This window comes from Musca autumnalis, unplaced genomic scaffold (assembly GCF_047663935.1).
Source record: "Musca autumnalis isolate F117 unplaced genomic scaffold, ASM4766393v1 scaffold_3, whole genome shotgun sequence".
NCBI lineage: Eukaryota > Metazoa > Arthropoda > Insecta > Diptera > Muscidae > Musca > Musca autumnalis.
The window spans coordinates 49,583,839-49,604,269 of NW_027411866.1; the positions used below are offsets into that span (position 1 = coordinate 49,583,839).

The 20,431-nt window shown below is 33.4% G+C and overlaps 4 protein-coding genes across 4 annotated transcripts; 2 read left to right on the forward strand and 2 right to left on the reverse strand.

Moving 5' to 3' along the window:
- Positions 1–2,184: 2,184 nt before the first annotated feature.
- Positions 2,185–2,562, forward strand: LOC141398177 (enhancer of split m4 protein-like). The gene has a single exon (XM_073975410.1). It carries the CDS (start codon positions 2,185–2,187, stop codon positions 2,560–2,562), a length of 378 nt encoding a protein of 125 aa, XP_073831511.1.
- A 10,401-nt stretch (positions 2,563–12,963) lies between these two features.
- LOC141398178 (enhancer of split m4 protein-like) lies at positions 12,964–13,341 on the reverse strand. The gene has a single exon (XM_073975411.1). It carries the CDS (start codon positions 13,339–13,341, stop codon positions 12,964–12,966), a length of 378 nt encoding a protein of 125 aa, XP_073831512.1.
- A 2,317-nt stretch (positions 13,342–15,658) lies between these two features.
- On the reverse strand, positions 15,659–16,000 carry LOC141398180 (enhancer of split m4 protein-like). The gene has a single exon (XM_073975412.1). It carries the CDS (start codon positions 15,998–16,000, stop codon positions 15,659–15,661), a length of 342 nt encoding a protein of 113 aa, XP_073831513.1.
- A 3,843-nt stretch (positions 16,001–19,843) lies between these two features.
- Positions 19,844–20,221, forward strand: LOC141398181 (enhancer of split m4 protein-like). Its single transcript, XM_073975413.1, has one exon. The coding sequence runs from the start codon at positions 19,844–19,846 to the stop codon at positions 20,219–20,221; it is 378 nt and encodes a 125-aa protein (XP_073831514.1).
- Positions 20,222–20,431: the final 210 nt, after the last annotated feature.

Sequence of the window (20,431 nt, forward strand, 5' to 3'; positions counted from 1 at the left end):
GCCGGCTAAAGTAAAAGTTGTAGATTCAATAATTGTCTACAAGAGTGGTCTTTACGATTCTTAAAAAAGACTTACCATTTTCGAGATATCGCGATCTAAAGGTCAAATAAAGAATTAGCCGCGTAAGTACATTATGAGGCGAACCGGTTAAAGTAACGACACTATGTGTTAGATACTTCCGTAAGCTTTCACACGATATCCACTTTGCAGTAATCGGTTCAGTAGAACCGGGTCTAACCCGGTTTTTAAATTTGGCCTTTCGAGTCGAATAACCGGCGAACCGGATCCGCAACCGTTGAAAATTATACATTTCCGTAATCAGCGCAACAAACCCTACCTTCGGACAAAATTTGAAAAAAAAGTCCGAGAGTTTTCGTTAGGGTCGTTCCCCTTGGGCTTCCGATCGCATAAAATGACTCTAACATTGAATAACTCTACTAAACACGCTCCGATTTTGTTGGATTTTTTTTAGAAGATAGCTATAATTTCGCTCTTCAAGAAAATATATATTTTTTGGGGGACAGACCCGATTACTTCGCTTATTTTAGCCGGTTCGTCTGAATATGTGCATATTTCCCTTATAAGTGCATAAAAATCATGTGTTTTTTAGAACAGCTTTATCTCAAGAATGGTTCCTCCTAGGAAAAAATTATAAACGTCAAACTTGTAGATAATTTTCCTGTCAACAATATTTACTTTAGTAACTTTTTGATTAGATCAACCGTTTTCAAAAAATAAATCCGAAAACTTAAAAAGACCCTTAAAATTTGACCTTTGACCCCGAATAATTTTTTTTTGCACACATGGGATCGATGGGGACTTTTAGGACGTTGCTTCTAATGGCAAACCCTAGCTCTCCACCAAAATTCAGCTCTGTGGGAATTTTTGCTATTTCAATGTCTATTTTGACCGGACTATCATCGAAATAATGGTTTTAGACCCCAAGTATGTTTGGACGAAATGTGTTTCAGACAATTTGGATTCGATCTAGCCATGCCCGTCCGTCTGTCTGTTTGTCCTGCTGGCTGGAGCGCACGATAACTCTCGAACGGATGAACCGATTCGGTTCAAATTTTGGCTTTCGTAATATTTTGCATAAACTTAGTTTAATTTCGAAGTTGAGCTACATCGGTCCACTTCTTCCGGTACTTCCCCCACAAAAGTTCGAAAATGTTCGGAAAGTTTGTGCGCACGATAACTCTTGAAGGGAGCAGAAAATTTCGCTTCCATTCCATTGTCTATGGTTCTCTTAATTGAAGAGACTATGATGCTTAATTTTATTCAAATGTTGATGCCAACATCATGGTAAAATTTTCTACAGATTAACCTACTGAAATAAAATAATAAAAATAGTCCTACACGGAGTAATATCTTAATATTTTATTCTGTTGCGTCCAATTAAGCCCCTTCTCTCACGAGATCCTCCACTTAATAATTAATTACATCACAACAGGAAAATGACGTTGGCACTACTTCTTTGTGTGGCTCCTATGTAATATTTACGCATAATTTCTATAAAAGATGCTCAGATATGAATAGTGGTTCCCCAACAAAGTATGAAAATGTAAACACTTTCTACAAAGTTCATGTTTCATTTTGCAATTACCTTCTATTTACACAAGGTACTCGTATCACGCTTTCAGCACGAGTAAATTAGATCCCATAAGAAGATACACAAAGAATGCAAGGTTCCTAACTTAATGATTATTACAAATGAGATTTAGCTCCTTGGCCTACCTCGAAAAACAAAACACGTGCATTCACAATTGTTGGCTCTAGAACGGTTTGGCGTGGGAAACTGTTTCGAAGAATGAAATTGTTTTTTTAAGTTAAAAAGTATTTTTAGTTAAAAAGTATTTACTTTACCTGAAATAAAATACTTTTACACGTGCACAACCTACCACAATAAGTGCACCAAAAGCAACAACAAACGAATAAATCATTATCTCCAAAATTGATCCTCAAACACTTCACTAGACGTTCCCACGGTCAGAAAGGTTGATAAACACAATAGCAATACATCGACACTAGCTGTTGTATAGAAACTGGTAGATTTTCATTTACCTGCATGTCCTTTTCAATTTCCTGATGGTATAAAAGGCCAACGAATCGAACGAAACAGCATCATTCCCATTTGATTTGTCTTCTTGTAAAGAACACCGACGAACAAAATCAACATTCAAAATGTGCGTAGAAATTACACAAAACCAATACCAAACCATGGATATCACCATCTCCCAGAAGAAAAGCTCCAGCATGAAGATGCTGTTTAAACGAATCTTCAAAACACAAAGCAAATCGAAGAAAGCTGTAACTGCTGACTCTATGGAATCCTTTGAATCTTTGGAAAATAGCCGCAATGCAAGTCTGGAATCATCAGATTGTGCTTCAATGGAATCCTGTGAAAATGACATCAATGAATCTTATGAAAGTGAAAAGGAATTTGATTACACCACCACTGTACCTGTTCACTTTGTTCGCACCGAACAAGGTACTTTCTTTTGGACCTCGGCTGCTGACTGTGTTCCTGCCTACATGCAAGATCGTTGGGCCCAAGCTTAGTTACAGAAAACTTTGATCACCTTCGTCAGATGTCTTTAATTTCTGTAAAATATTTTCTGTTATAAAAAACAAAAGAAGCTTTAAAAACTGTGATAATTTAAGAAACGATTTTCTAAGAAAATGTTTTAATTTATAAAAAAACAACAAAATATAATTTTACTGTTTACAACATAAATATTGTTTTATTATTGGTTGGGAGTTAAGGGTATTGCTCTTGGTATATTGCTATAAAATAATGAGTTTAAATCTAAACGTAAAGGACATTGAAAGTTGAGTTATTGAAAGTTATAATCATTCACGATACAGTCATTCATGCCAGTTTCAAGGATTAATTCTGTATCTACCTCGTCAAAATCATGGATGTTAGGACCTATACATTATCTATATTTTAACTGGACATAATCGTAGACCATCCACGAAATTTGGAATACGTTTATTCTGTTGACACTATTCGTCCGAACTGTATGTCATGTTACTTTCATGCATCAAAACAAATCGGAAAAAGGAACGAAAACATCTTCAAACAAATTGATACAAATATTTTCACGATATGGAGTATGGTTAAAACTTAATGGCCGTTGTTGAGGTATAATTAAGGATGTGCGCCTTGAATTGAATATAGCTTTAAAGCGTAGCTCGATTGTGTGCGTATCTTTTAATGGTTCAAATTGAGTTAGTCAGAAATAGAAATTGCGAAATTTCAACTGAAATACTGAAAACGCTTGACGTTAATATGGTGTTTTACCGTTTAGGCTCGTGCCGCTAGTATGAATTTGTCTCAATCGTCGTTATATTAGGAATCGTCCGTATTCCTTTGTTATAGTCATATTACGACTAATTAAATGTTATTAGGATACAAGTTTATTATTGGGGAAAGGCAATACCACTCACGTTAAAGAATCACAACGGAGCGTCATCTGTATTCTGAATAAGAAACATCGTTTCTAGTTTGAATTCAATTAGTTTGAATTCAATTATTTGGATGCTTATAAAATATGTAGATTGCTGATGACCGAAGAAGAATACAGAACCACTTTTAAGTCATTGAAATTCGACAAATATTCACGTTACCTTACATACAGATCTTTGCTATGAAATAGAGAGAGCTGGATTGACCCAAAGACTAGATTACATTTTTCCACGTATGTTAAGCTTTGGACTTTATGTTAAGAATTTTTTATTTAATCAAACTAACAAACGAACAAATGTTGCTTATACAACAAAATGTTAATCTGGGCAACCTAAAGAATTTGATTTCAGTTGTTTTGCGAAACTGGCGTCCTGTAAACATTGATTTACAATCTAAAGGGAACGCATTGTCTTTCTTCATGAGGAATTAGTTGGTGTTCCTTGGTGTTAAACCTCCTGTAATTTAGCAGTGATGTGCTCTTCTTAAACGTTCAGTTGTTTGTGCATTTCCGCTTGTAATTATTATAATTTTATTATAACAAGAAAAACGGGTTATCGACAAACTCACACATGCGGCACGAGCCTTTAAGGTAATACAAAATATACGTAAGAAGACAAGGACAATACTAAACATCAGTATGCTCTTGAAAAAGTGGGAAACCCACCAACGAAACGTCGAGCAAAACATGAAATAATTTTTTTTCATTCAATTAACCTGACCAAAAAAGCGCAATAAAAACATCTATAACAATATCAACATTGGTCAACAAATAAATACATCAGAAGACAAAATTTTGTAGTAACTCTTGTAAACTCTTTTATTTAAAAATGTTGGTTTTGTAAATGATTTGTCACAAAATAAATCTTGAGATTCACAACCAAAATATACAATACTTATCAATGTGTCTTGTGATGTTAAGAAGATAGTATTTCGGTACTCATTGTCAAGGTATTTTATTGTTTCGGAAAACTTGCACAAAACAGAACAACATATTTCGAATCCTTATCATGATTATGGATGCTCACAAAATTGTTCACTAGAGGTTCCCACGATTAAGAAGGTAGAGCAGCACAAGATCAATAAATAAACAACATCTATTGTTCCGAAGCTGGTAGAGTTTCCTTTACCTGATTGGAATTGCAATCTTCTGAGAGTATATAAGACCAAAGAATCCATTGGTTCGGCATCATTCTCTCTCGATTAGTCTTCTTGTAAAGAACTCTCAACAAAACCATAATTCAAAATGTGCGTCGAAATCACATAAAACCAATACCATGTCATGGATATCACCATCTCCCAGAAAAAGCTCCAGCATGAAGAAGCTGTTTAAACAAATTTTAAAACAAGTAAGAAAGTATCAGTAAGCTGTGCTGTCGGAGATATACCCTCAGCCACTGATAAATAACCAACCCGTATATCATGGTCGATTCATGTCAAATTTTGGTACTAGGCATATTTTTGGCTTCTAATTCAATTGCAATCGAAACATATGACATATGCAAATTTATACAAAATGCATACATTTTTGCATATGCAAAATTTATGCATTTTACATATTTTCTTATGCAACAAAAATTTCAATAATAGGTACAAACAACCTACTGAAAAAAGAATCAAAACTTTGTGAGAGGAGCTCTTAAACTTCACTTTTCCGAATTTTGTGTGGGAGGTACCCGAAGGAGTGGGCCGACATACTCCATATTTCAACCTGATACATGACTGGATGAAATAATACGATGTGCAAAGTCTGCACCAATCAGAAACTCCCTGCGATAATTATGTTGCCGATTTGCCATTTTGGTTGGTGCCGTCAGGGTTTCTTGCAGCTTTTAGGCTAATATCTTAAGAAATGTGGAGTTGCGCAAAAAAAAACTGATCCGATCCGAGAGGTGCTCTTAAAATTCACTTCATCCGAATTTTGTGTGGGAGGTACCGGAAGGAGTGGACCGATATAGTCCATATGTGCACAGTTTGGACCAAATCAATTGCTCCCTTCAAAAGTTATCGTTTACAGCGTTTTACAAAAAAAATTTTGAACTTTTGTGGGGGAGGTACCTTAAACTAAGTTTGGACAAAATATTACGATACCCAAAATTTGGTTCGAATCGATTGATCCTTTTGAGAGTTATTGTGCGCACCAGCCAGCCAGACAGGCAGACAGACAGGCGGACATGACTAAATCGACTCCAAATTGTCTGAAACTAATTTCGACCAAACATACTTGGGGTCTAAAACCGTTATTTCGATGAGACACATTTTTGGTCGTATCAAAGTGTATATACCCTTTCTAGCCTAAAGGCTGAGGGTATAAACACAAGCAAATCGAAGAAATCTGTTACTGCTCACTCAATGAAATCCTTCGAGTCTTTGGAAAATAACCGCAATTCCAGTCTTGAATCATCAGCTTGTGCTTCAATGGAATCCTATGAAAATGACAGCAATGAATCCTATGAAAGTGAAATGGAATTTAACTACATAGTTGTGGTTCATATAGTTCGCACCGAACAATGTACTTTCTTTTGGACCTCGGCTGTTGACTGTGTTCCTGCCCAGATGCAGGATCGTTGGGCCCAAGCTTAGTTACTGAAAACTTTGTCACATTCTTCAGATGTCTTCCATTTCTGAGAATTATGAACTGTAATAAAAGCAAACAAAAAAGTTTTAAAAACTGTGATAATTTAAGAGAACTATTTTCAAACAAAATAATTTAATTTACAAAAAAAGTAAGAAAAGTGTTAAGTTCGGTCGGGCCGAACTTTTTACACCCTCCACCACAAATTTCAGCCATTTCGGTGGATTAATGTGGCCACAACCTTTAAAATACCGAAATTCGGAAGGTACCGTTCTATGGGGGCTATATGATGGCGTGGACCTATACCTACAAATTTGTGGGGGGAAAGTTTTATACGCCTAAAGAAGACTAAATACCAAATTTCAGCCATATCGGTGTGCTAATGGGGCTAAAACGTTCAAAATATCGAAAATCGGGAGTTATTGTATTATGGGGGCTGTATCAACACGTGGACCTATATATACATTTTATGGTAGAAATGTTTCTAGAGGTTAAGAAACACAAAATACAAAGTTACAACCGATTCTTTGGTCAAATGGGTCTAATACATTCAAAATATATTAAAATGACGCGTACTTTATATGGGGCCTTATATGGGGGCTATACCAAAACGTGGACCTATATAACCCAACTTTGGTAGGAATATTGTTTGGCCTCTGGAGACACAAAATACCAAATTACAACCAATTCGGTGGTAAAATGGGCCAAATATCTTAAAAATTCCTTAAAACGACGACGCGTCACGCGTCATTTTGTATGGGGGCTATACGAAAGCGTGCACCTACATAGCCCGCTTTCAATACCAAAAGTCCTACGTAAATATAACATATTTTCCCAAAATTTCATCAACCTACGTCAATCCGTTCGGACGCTAGAGTGATTTCCACAGACGGACAGACGGACGGACATGGCTATATCGATGTAGAATTGCACGCTGATCAAGAATATATATACTTTGTAGAGTCTACAATGATTATTTCGAGTAGTTACAAACGTAGTGACAAACTTAATATACCCCCATCCTACACTGAAAGAAAAAGCTTCATAATATAAATGAAATCTTACGTTCCATCAATGAAATTTGTCATTGATTTTGAGCCAACGTAGAGCTTCATTGAATAAACGAAAAAAGTTTCATTGAGTTTCATTGAAGTAAAATTAACGAATTTGTTCATTATTGCAATGAAACTTCTTCATTGATGCAAGGAAATTTCTTCATTAATGCAATTAAACTTTTTCATTGATGCAATGAAATATCTTCATTAATGAAATGAAACTTTTTCATTGATGCAATGAAACCTCTTCATTAGTGCAATGAAATTTCTTCATTGATGCAATGAAACCTCTTCATTAGAACAATGAAACCTCTTCATTAATGCAATGAAACTTCTTCATTATTGCAATGAAAAACTTTCATTAATACAATGAAATACTTTCATTAATGCAATGAAATATTTTCATTAGTGTAATGAAATACTTTCATTAATGTAAAGAAATACTTTCATTAATGCAATGAAGCCTTACGTTGGCTCAAAATCAATGATACATTTCATTAATGTAACGTAAGATTTCATTTATTTTATGAAGTCATTTCATACTCACGTAATGCATAAAAATTAAGTCAACGCTAAATATTTTTAATTCATTTTATTGCAATTAGTTTTGACCATGGATACAATACGTCATTTTTGATTCCTTAGGTATTAACTAAATACATTAATGATACCATTGGTCATTGTCGTCTCTAAGTAAGAATATGAATAAAGTAAGAAAAGAATAAACAATTTGTTACTAATAACTGGTTTTCTACACAATAACTTACATTCATATTTTGCCGCTCAGTCATCCCCTGTGTACTTCCATGATGTTGGGATACAGCATACAAAGTTCACATAAAACAACTGTACATACATATAAAAACTACATGAAAGAGTTTTAGTTAAAATTTGTATTTTCTTTTCACATTAAGCACTTCATACCTACTTTCAACGAAGTTTATGATCCTATTGTACGTTGTCACCATTAAGTAAAATTGAAAATCATAAAAACTGTTAGTAATTTATTTGACTTTATTTGTCGCTGGACACCAAACTCTTGGCATTTTCTCCGTCATTCCATTCTTCTTTAGATTTTCTATTGCTTGCATCTATTACAAAGAGAAAAATCAATAAAATGTAAATTCGCTTATATAAACAAACGAATACATAAAACTTAACAGAAATAGTTTGTCCAATATTTACATACTTACTTTTCTAAGTTAAAAACACGAATCGTAAAATTTTTATTCATCTGCAGTTTGCGGCGTTATAATGTCAACTAAAACAATGTTGTTGACAATTTGCTGATCAACTTTTCGGCAGACAGGGTTGTTTTGCTTAATCTTGTTTTCTGCTTGTTAAACGCACACACGCACATTCACACCGCACAGCTGGAATTTACTTCATAACAACAATGAAATACATAACAAGGAACGACAGAGAATAACATACCGAGAGAATAAGCCTTGATACCCAAGTAGAAAAAATGAGACAAACATTTAAATGAGAATGAATATGTATGTATATCAAAGCCAATCGCCAGTAAAGCAAGTAAGGAATTTTTGTACAGTTACGCTTTTAGAGACGCTTCTGCTAATATTCGTACATACATATGTATGTTTGATGTATGTGATTCTGTACACACATATGTATGTACTTGGCAGATTTATAAATGTGTACTGTTTATGATTGTGGAAAATTTAAAACATTTGTTTAATAAAGAAAAATAATTAGAAGAAAAATGATAATATAAGGGTCATAATATAGATAAGATTTCAGACCCTTTTTTCATTCCGCAAAATAGTATTGGGAACTTCAGAAATGTTTCAATTATTTAATGAAACTCTCGCATTTATTTAATAAAAATGTTTCATTTATTCAATGAAACTGTTTCATTTATTTAATGAAACTATTTCATTTATTTAATGAAACTATATCATTAATTTTTGGAGCCAACTAAAAACATCAAATATATCCAATTTTCCACCATTTTCTTAAAAGATGTTTGAATACTAGTCTTTTTAAGCACATACTATTTAGCACAGTTTCAATACTCACATATTTTTTAAAATTTAAAGAAATTAGTAGTTTCATTACATCAATGAAATACGTTTCATATATTCAATGAAACCAAAAATCATTAAATTTTAGTTAACGTAAGGTTTCATAGCATTAACTAAACATTTCATTGTATTAATGTAGCATTTCATAGCATCAATGAAAAATAATCAATGAAACCCGTTCATTGATACAAAGAAGCATTTTTCTTTCAGTGTATGGTGGAGGGTATAACAAGTAAAAAACTATCAGTCGGCTTGCCGACAGAGATATACCCTCAGCCTTTGTGAATTGAAGCTTTCATCTAAGGACAGATCGAAAGTATTTAGGATCTTTTCAGAATTTTGTGGCCCTTTTGGACATTTCAACTTGCATTTGAACTTAGAAGTTAAACTACATTTGGACTAAATATTAGGAGGTCCCAAGTTTGGACCAAATTGGTTGGCCCATTTTAGTGACATTTTTTTAAGTACTAGGGGGAAGTACCGGAATTGGTGGACCGGTATTGCTCATCTTCGAATTGAAACTAAATGTGTACAAAATATGACGAAGTCCAAATTTTGGACCATATTGGTTGATCAGTTCGAGAGTTATCTCCAGCCACTACATATGGAGTTTTAAACCTTTAGGGCTGTTCTCTAGAAATGTGGATGCCCTGAAAAAAAATTTTACCGCCGTAAAGGATGCAGCGAATGCAAGTTGGTTCATTAAAAACCAAAGTGATTCGAGAGCAGGTCTTAAAGTGAACTTATGCGAAATTTTGCGTGGGAGGTACCCGAATGAATGAACAAGTATAGTCCCTATTCAAACCTGATCTATGTCTGTGCGACACAAAAAATAATGATAAAGAAAGCTGAACATATTATGAAACTATGTATAACTAAAAATGTGAGACACTGTATCACCGTTTGGAATGTTTACACCGGGAGGTAACCTATACAGTGAGGAGGCAAGTTCAGCCAATTTCTACATTTTTGGAAAATGCTTCAATTTTCGATATAAAGTGGCGTCGGCAACAACAGTTTTAAAAAAATCCACATGCGGAAAAATTTTAAACACGTTTTAGGGTTAAAGGCTTGCTCCACGTTTAAAGAAGAAAATCTGAAGAATAAAATCTATATAAATTTTGCTTTAAGTCACCGAAGAAATTAAGGTCAGTCACAGTCAACTCTAAGCTTTTTTTTTTTTTTATGGTACGATGTTTATTTATTTATTTATTTCTTCTTCCTACACAACAAGAAAAATATCTTATAAATTAAAGTGCAGGATTACAATTAAAAAGATACATATCCAGCTTAAACTTATACAAATTCTAATTTGAGTTGAATGCAATTTATATAAATAAAAAGGTAATTTAAAATATTAATTAAATATAAATGAATACATTGATAGTGAAAAAAGTATATTATGTAACTGTATCCAATCTTTGAAAATAGCAATAAATCTTTTCCTTAAAGATATACACACTGCTGATACACTGCAGATCATGGCGCAGGGTATTCCAGAGACGGATTGTTCTGATAAAGAAATGCCACTGTGATTGTCTACTTCTCCATATAAGAGGAGTAATTATCTTTCCCCTATCGGATCTTGCAAATTGTATTCGGTTAAAAAGGTATAATGGTATTTTTTTAACAATAATTTTGTGAAGATATAATAAAGATTGCATATGGAGAAAGGAGTTGAAACTGATACCGTAAAGAGAACGAGAGTACTGGGACATATGCTGAGTGCTTCTCAGTCCATAGACGTAACGTATAATGCTACTGAAAGCCACATTTAATTTACGTCTGCAAACAGAATCACAGTTTGAATAAAGTTCAGAGCCGTATATCAAGCCAGGTACCAGAAACGTTTTAGCCAAGAGTCGTCGAATATGGAAGGGGGTATAGGAGTGCGTTAGCCATAAGGCACGTAATTTTGAATATGTTTGTCCCACCACCTGATTAATGTGATTTGACCAGCTAAGCGTAGAGTTAAATATTACACCCAGGTTTTTGGCACTCGAAACAATTTCAATTTTTCTTGATTTACAAGTATATCAAAGTTTTCCATTTGCTGTTTTTTATTCTTATGTATGACTAGACATTTTGATTTGTTTGGGTTAAGGAGAAGGCCATTTGCGCTGGCCCACTTACAGACTTTGTCAAGATCACCATTCAGTTTATGAATGGTGTGATCTACATCGTACTCATTAGTGCTTAGGAAAATTTGCACATCATCTGCGTACATGTGCACATTGCTGTGGTCTAGTTGACTGGGGAGGTCATTTACATATAAACTGAATAGTAGAGGACCCAAAATCACGAAATAACGCCGAATGTAAATCAAGCATAACTCAATTTGAACCCTTAAAAGATATGCAGTAGGGTTATGACTTTTTGATATTTTTCCTCAAAAATGATTTCCTGTAGCAGAGATGAATGAACTTTTGCCTATTAATCACTATGCTATCGTTTATTCCATTGAAATATAAAAAAAGTTCACGCACAAATAGATTTTAAAAAAACAATTTTTTGAAAAAATATATGAAATGAAAAAAAAATTTTTTCAAAAAATTATTTTTTGTTGCACGAATGAATAAATATAAGCCTACTAATAACTATAATAACGTTTATTTCATTCAAATATTAAAAAAGTCGCGAAAAAAGTCACATTGAAAAAATTTTAAATTTTTTGTTAAAAAATTATATTTTTGAATAAAAGCGTTTACGACATTTTTACGATTCTCAGAATTGAAGAAAAATAGTGAGAAATAAATTTTATGTCATTTTAATTATCTCATGTGGCTCTAAAGTTTATTTTCAATTATATATTTGTTTTCAGTGACTTCAAAAAATTGTCCATAATTTTGATAAATTCAAATTTTAAAATCATTTTGTGCGTGAGGTTTTTTCACAGAATCACCTTATAATTATGATTTTATGTAATCTTATGGCAAAACTCATCACGCTATGATACAGGGATATGAGGTTGTAAAAAAGTCATAACCATTATATGCACACAATTGAGGTACGTTTCCAAAGCTATTCAGGCTTCTTATTAAATTGAAGGTTATAATTAAAGTGCATATCATGCATCATCTTTATTGATGAGGGCCATTTTCACGTGGAAGTGGATTCGTCAATAAACAGAATTTGCGCATTTGGCCGAATGCTAATACAACATTGAATGTCGAAAAACCAATGCACCCATGCGATTCGGAAGATATGGATGGATGGATATGCACGATATGTGGATATGTGCAGTGCAATCTCACGTGGTGGCGATGTCAATTAGCCGCCGAGATCACATAGATTTGACTCCTCTGGACATATTTCTTTGGGGTTATTTGAAAGAAAAGGTGTGCGTCGATAAGCCAGGAGCAATTCAAGGCACACAGCCTCAATTATACCTCAACAACGGTCATTAAGTTTTAACCATCGTGAAAATATCTCTATCACTTTGTTTGAAGATTTTTTCGTTCCTTTTTCCGATTTGATTTGATGCATGAAAGCCGAATAGTGTCAACAGAATAAACGTATTCCAAATTTCGTGGATGGTCTACGATTATGTCCAGTTAAAATATAGATAATGTCCTTTACGTTTATTTCATAGCAATATACCAAGAGCAATATTCTTAACTCCCAACCAATAATAAAAACAATAGTTATGTTGTAAACAGTAAAATTATATTTTGTTGTTTTTTTATAAATTAAAAAATTTTCTTAGAAAATCGTTTCTTAAATTTATCACAGTTTTTAAAGCTTCTTTTGTTTTTTATAACAGCTAATATTTGACAGAAATAGAAGACATCTGACGAAGATGATCAAAGTTTTCTGTAACTAAGCTTGGGCCCAACGATCTTGCATGTAGGCAGGAACACAGTCAGCAGCCGAGGTCCAAAAGAAAGTACCTTGTTCGGTGCGAACAAAGTGAACAGGTACAGTGGTGGTGTAATCAAATTCCTTTTCACTTTCATATGATTCATTAATGTCATTTTCACAGGATTCCGTTGAATCATAATCTGATGATTCTAGACTAGAATTACGGCTGTTTTCCAAAGATTCAAAGGATTCCATAGAGTCAGCAGTAACAGCTTTCTTCGATTTGCTTTGTGTTTTGAAGATTTGTTTAAACAGCTTCTTCATGCTGGAGCTTTTCTTCTGGGAGATGGTGATATCCATGGTTTGGTATTGGTTTTGTGTAATTTCTACGTACATTTTGAATGTTGATTTTGTTTGTCGGTGTTCTTTACAAGAAGACAAATCAAATGGGAATGATGCAGTTTCGTTGGATTCGTTGGCCTTTTATACCATCAGGAAATTGGAAAGGACGTGCAGGTAAATGAAAATCTACCAGTTCTTAGACATCAGTTATTCTTGATCTATTGTTTTTGTATTGATCAACCTTTCTGACCGTGGGAATGTCTAGTGAAAAGTGTTTGATAATCAATTTTGGAGATAAGGATTTAAAATTTGTTGTTGCTTTTGGTGCACTTATTGTGGTAGGTCGTGCACGTGCAAAGGTTATTTATTCCAGGTAAAGGAAATACTTTTTAAATAAAAACTGCAATTTCATTCTTCGAAACAATTTCCCACGCCAAACCGAACTAGAGCCAAAAATTGTGAATGTACGTGTTTTGGTTTTCGAGGTAGGCCAAGGAGCTAAACCTCATTTGTAATAATCATTAAGTTAGGGACCTTGCCTTCTTTGTGTATCTTCTTATGGGATCTAATTTACTCGTGCTGAAAGCGTGATACCTTGTGTAAATGGAAGGTAATTGCAAGATGAAACATGAACTTTGTAGAAAGTGTTTACATTTTCATACTTTGTTAGGAAACCACTATTCATATCTGAGCATATTTTATAGAAATTATGCATGAATATTAAATAGGAGTCAAACAAAGAAGTAGTGCCAACGTCATTTTCCTGTTGTAGAAAATTTTACTATGATGTTGGAGTCAACATGTGAATACAATTAAGCATCATTGTCTCTCCAATTAATAGAACCATAAACAAATGGTATAGACATAGAAAAAGACGCGAAATTTTCTGCTCCCAGATATAGATATAGATATAATCGGTGCAAATTTGGAAAGAGCTCCCATATATTTTCTGTCGATTTCATGTATTTGGTTCAGGAAATACGTTATATATGTCTGATTTTAATGATCAATATTCACAGTGGTGTAGGGTATCATATAGTCAGCCCCGCCCAACATTGATCCTTTCCTTACTGGTTTAATGAAATACTACACCATTTCAACTGTAATTCAGAAAATAGCTGTTGTAATTCAGAAATACCACTTGAAATTCAGATATTTTATTTTCAATTAAGAAATTCCATTTATAATTCAGAAATTCGAATTTCAAATGGAATACTTCGAATTACAAATAGAATAATTAGAATTTCAAATGGAATAATTCGAATTACAAATGGAATAATTCGAATTACAAATGGGATAATTCGAATTTCAAATGGATTAATTCGAATTACACGTGGAATAATTCGAATTACAATTGAAATGTTTCGAACTACAAACGGAATTCTCGAATTACAAATAAAATGTTACGAATTACAAATGGAATTCTCGAATTACAACTAAAATGATTCGAATTACATCTGAAAATGGTGTAGAATCATTTCTCAATACATACACATTAGACTGATTTTAACTCAAAGGGAAAAAATCGATGTCGGATTTTTTTAGGCAGCACCCCCCAAAAATGTTTAGTTTTCTTAGATTTTAAGATTGCCAAATTTTTAGCGCGATTGGAATATGTTAACACATGCCACTGGTGCCTCTACGTTTCTATAGTTATTTGTATGTAACCAAAGGTGCATTATCACAAAAATTCTCTAAATGCAGCATTTATGGTCTAAGCGATGAAAAACTTTATCAGTCCATTATTGTGGCTAAAAAAACGATTTCTACAAAAATTTATGACGATCTATTAACGATTACCCGTGCCCTCTGACCGATTTTTATTATCGTAGTACTTCGTATGGGACCAAAGGCGAATTTTCAGAAAATCGCTCTACAGGCCACAATTATTGTCCAAGCGATGAGAAAATGTTACCAATTATTTTGTGTGGCTAAAAAAATAATCCTACAATAATTTTGAAAATCGGCTGAGTTTTAATATAAGGTTATATTATAGGGTCCAAATTATATGGAATTGGCCCAATATGCTATTGGAGCAATATCAAAATTTTTGTAGGATTCCATTTCTAGCCACAACAATTAAGTGGTAAAAATTTCCCATCGATTGTTCATAAAATTATACAATTTACGCGCATTGTTTCCCAATTAGTACCAAGGGTGATGCAATATTCTTAATACCCAACCAATGATAAAAAAAGTTATGTTGTAAATAGTAAAATTATATTTTCTTGTTATGTTTTTTATAACTAAACAATTTTCTTTGAAAATAGCTTTCTTAAAATATCACAGTTTTTAAAGCTTCCTTTTTATAACAGTTAATATTCTACAGAAATTGAAGACATCTAAAGAAGATGATGAAAGTTTGCAGTATCTAAGCTTGGGCCCAACGATCATGCATGTAGGCAGGAATACAGTCGACAGCCGAAGTCCAAAAGAAAGTACCGTGTTCGTTGCGAAAAAAGTGAACAGGAACAGTGGTGGTGTAATCAAATTCATTTTCACTTTCATAGGATTCGTTGATGTCATTTTCATAGGATTCCATTGAAGCACAATCTGATGATTCTAGACTGGCATTGCGGCTATTTTCCAATGATTCGAGGGATTCCATTGAGTCAGCAGTAAGAGTTTTCTTGGATTTACTTTGTGTTTTGAAGATTTGTTTAAATAGCTTCTTCATGCTGGAGCTTTTCTTCTGGGAGATGGTAATATCCATGGTTTGGAATTGGTTTTTTGTAACTTCTACGCACATTTTGAATGTTGATTTAGTTCGGTGTTCTTTACAAGAAGACAAATTAAATGGGAATGATGCTGTTTCGATGGATTTGTTGGCCTTATATACCCTCAGAAGATGAACTAAATGGCCATGCAGGTAAAAGAAAATCTACCAGTTTCGAAACAATAGATGGTATTTATCTTTTGTTCTTGTGCTGTTCTACCTTTCTAATCGTGGGAACGTCTAGTGAAAAATTTTGTGACCATTCATGATCCTGATAAGGATTCGAAATATGTATATGTGTTGTTGGAATTTTGTTGTGCACGTGCAATGGGTTTTCCGAAACATGAAATACCTTTGCAATATAAAGTGAAATACAATCACTTCGAAATATTTCCCACACACCATAGTGACACAAGACGCAGTGATGAGTGTTGTATATTTTATTTGTAAAGAATCTAAGAATATATTTTGTGGGAGAGTAATAACAAAACAAACTTTGTCATTGAAAGTGATCACAAGATTTACAAATAACACAATTGTTTTACGTTTTAGGCTCGTGCTTCAAGTGTCAGTTTGTTTCAATAGATGTTCCGTTGTTTGATTAGAGACCGGCCGTTATAATAAAATAATAATAAATAACATAAAACCTAATTAAATTATATTAAAATGCAATTCATTATTGGTGAAAGACAAGTTTATACGTATAAAAAATCATATAAGAAAATTTGTTTGTAGCTTATCATGTATCCAATTAGTTCTGTTTTTTTTTTCATCTAATATTTGGAAAGTGAGGTACTTGTCACAGAATATATTTGTAAGCTACACGCAGAGAAAAAATATTTTTCGCTTTTGTTGGAACAAAAATATCTGTTTTAGTTCCAAAAATGTATTTGTTTTGTTCAAACATTGTAATCCAAATCCAAAAATACCATTTTTTATTCCAATCCTAGAAAACAAAAACAACTTTCGAATTTCCGCAATATTGTAAAAATCGTTAACAATACCGATTGTAGGAACTATCATAATCTAATTTTGTTTACAAAAAGTATTGTCAACCCAGAAAACCAGCCCAGAAATTTTTGATTTGAGTGTATATACTTCTCATATACACTTTTCACATAACTTGGATATAAATGTCGCGTATAATATAGCAATCATTGATGAACACAATACATGGTTTGCTGCATTGGCTGACAACAAAGGCAAACAAAAAGCCACAAGCACCCACCACAACATAAGGAATAATTAAACACCATAACAAACTCCGGTATAACACCAAACACTAAACCACAAAGAACAATGAAGATAGAAGAATGAAACAAAACAGAAACAAATAAAAACAAGAGTCTCATTGTTGGTATACATACACACAAAAACAAAGATAAATACACCATGTCATACAAACAAAACTCACCATAATTGTTTTTTTTCAACACGGCATCGAATAGCGAGAGAAGAGAAAAAATTGTCGAAGAAAAGAGAGAACTATTGTCCAGTTGACAAAATCTATTTTTGGATTTAACAAAACCCAATTGTTGGAATCACAATACTACATTTGGAATTTAACAATATCTTTACAATACATATTTTGCTCTTCGAATATTGTTGGATCAATCATATTTTTTCTCTGCGTGTAGAGAAATTCGAGCAAACATTATTCCCGGTCTATCACATACAGATAGTGGGCGGTTATTGGCTACCTAATACTCAGACTTTGTATGCTTCTTCTTTAGTAGTGATCGGAAGTTAATGCTGCAGCCTATAACGCGTCTCGATCAGGTATTAAGCATGACTCTATGGAAGTGTATAAAGAAACATTTCATCAAAACACCACTGAAATGTGTTTTGTTCAGTGCAGTGTGTTCTGTTCTCTGCTTAGCCTGATTTGTATTTGGAATATTGAAGTCGCATTGGATCTGGCTTTGATTGTTTAACTAATGAATTTTCTTGAGTGATATCTGTCACTTATTGAACTCATCCAAACATAGAAATGCATATATTATGAGCACAAATTTATGGCGTATGTTCAGTTGTTCCAGTACATTTATAAATTGGTGGTTTGTGGCGTGCAGGTACACTCTACAAAGTTCTTCAACAGTCAGTCCCACGGTAATGGCTTTATTGTAGATAAATTAATATATTACCACTGTCTTTTTTCGTATTTTATGAAAATGTTCGGTATCATTGGTAACTAGTATTTCATTAAACCAATAAGGAAAGGATCAATGTCGGGCGGGCCGACTATATGATACCCTACACCACTGTGAATATTGAAGATTAAAATCAGGCATATATAACGTGTTTCGTGAATCAAATAGATGAAATCGACAGAAAATATATATGGGAGCTATTTCCAAATTTGCACTGATTATATCGATACATTTTGGCAATTTATTTCTAGACCAAAGTCCGTCACACATTTCAAATTTGAAATCGGACATATATAGCGTGTTTCGTGCATCAAATACATGGAAGCTATATCCAAGCTGAACAGATTTTCCCCAACTTTTGCCGAATCGGATAATAAATGCGACCTGTACATTGCGAACGGATGGACACGCATAAATCGACTCAGATATTGATTCTATTTATATATTCCTACTATGGGTCTAACTCGTTTCCTTTTGGATGTTACATGTAAATGCACAAAGACATAAAATAATAGAAATATTTTTCTTACAAAAGGAAGCTCTTCAACCTTTTGCCTTTATTAGTTTTCTCCGATTTTTCGAAAACAAATAAATGTTTGGAAGGGTTATTTTTGGATCAATCGAATATTAAATTGCGAAGCAAATACCAACATATATATAAAAGACTACTGATTATGTAAATTCTGAATGTACCTTCGACCAAACTAAATGCGCAAACACTTGACGTCTATTTTTATGTCTATACCATTTGTCTATGGTTCTATTAATTAAAGAGACAATGATTTTTAATTTTATTCACATGTTGACACCAACATCATGGTAAAATTTTCTATAGATTTAACTACTAAAATAAAATAAAAAATTCTACACAGAGTAATATCTTAATGTTTTATTCTGTTGCGTTCAATTAAGTCCCTTCTCTCATCCTCCACTTAAATTGACGATCAATTAATAATTAATTACATCACAACAGGAAAATGACGTTGGCACTACTTCTTTGTGTGGCTCCTATGTAATATTTATGCATAATTTCTATAAAAGATGCTCAGATATGATTAGTGGTTTCCTAACAAAGTATGAAAATGTAAACACTTTCTACAAAGTTCATGTTTCATCTTGCAATTACCTTCTATTTACATAAGGTATCACGCTTTCAGCACGAGTAAATTAGATCCCATAAGAATAATGAATAAATAATAAAGAATGCAAGGTCCCTAACTTAATGATTATTACAAATGAGGTTTAGCTCCTTGACCTACCTCGAAAACCAAAACACGTACATTCACAATTTTTGGCTCTAGAACGGTTTGGCGTGGGAAATTGTTTCGAAGAATGAAATTGCAGTTTTTATTTAAAAAGTATTTCCTTTACCTGGAATAAATAACCTTTGCACGTGCACAACCTACCACAATAAGTGCACCAAAAGCAACAACAAATTTTAAATCCTTATCTCCAAAATTGATTCTCAAACACTTTTCACTAGACATTCCCACGGTGAGAAAGGTTGATCAATACAAAAACAATAGATCAAGAATAACTGATGTCTAGGAACTGGTAGATTATCATGTACCTGAATGTCCTTTTCAATTTCCTGATGGTATAAAAGGCCAACGAATCCAACGAAACTGCATCATTCCCATTTGATTTGTCTTCTTGTAAAGAACACCGACGAAAAAAATCAACATTCAAAATGTGCGTAGAAATTACACAAAACCAATACCAAGCCATGGATATCACCATCTCCCAGAAGAAAAGCTCCAGCATGAAGAAGCTGTTTAAACAAATCTTCAAAACACAAAGTAAATCCAAGAAAACTCTTACTGCTGACTCAATGGAATCCTTCGAATCTTTGGAAAATAGCCGCAATGCCAGTCTAGAATCATCAGATTGTGCTTCAATGGAATCCTATGAAAATGACATTAACGAATCCTATGAAAGTGAAAAGGAATTTGATTACACCACCACTGTACCTGTTCACTTTTTTCGCAACGAACAAGGTACTTTCTTTTGGACCTCGGCTGTCGACTGTATTCCTGCCTACATGCATGATCGTTGGGCCCAAGCTTAGATACTGCAAACTTTGATCATCTTCTTCAGATGTCTTCAATTTCTGTAGAATATTAACTGTTATAAAAAGGAAGCTTTAAAAACTGTGACATTTTAAGAAAACTATTTTCAAAGAAAATTCTTTATTTATAAAAAACACAACAAGAAAATATAATTTTACTATTTAAAACAAAACTTTTCTTTTTATCATTGATTGGGTATTAAGAATATT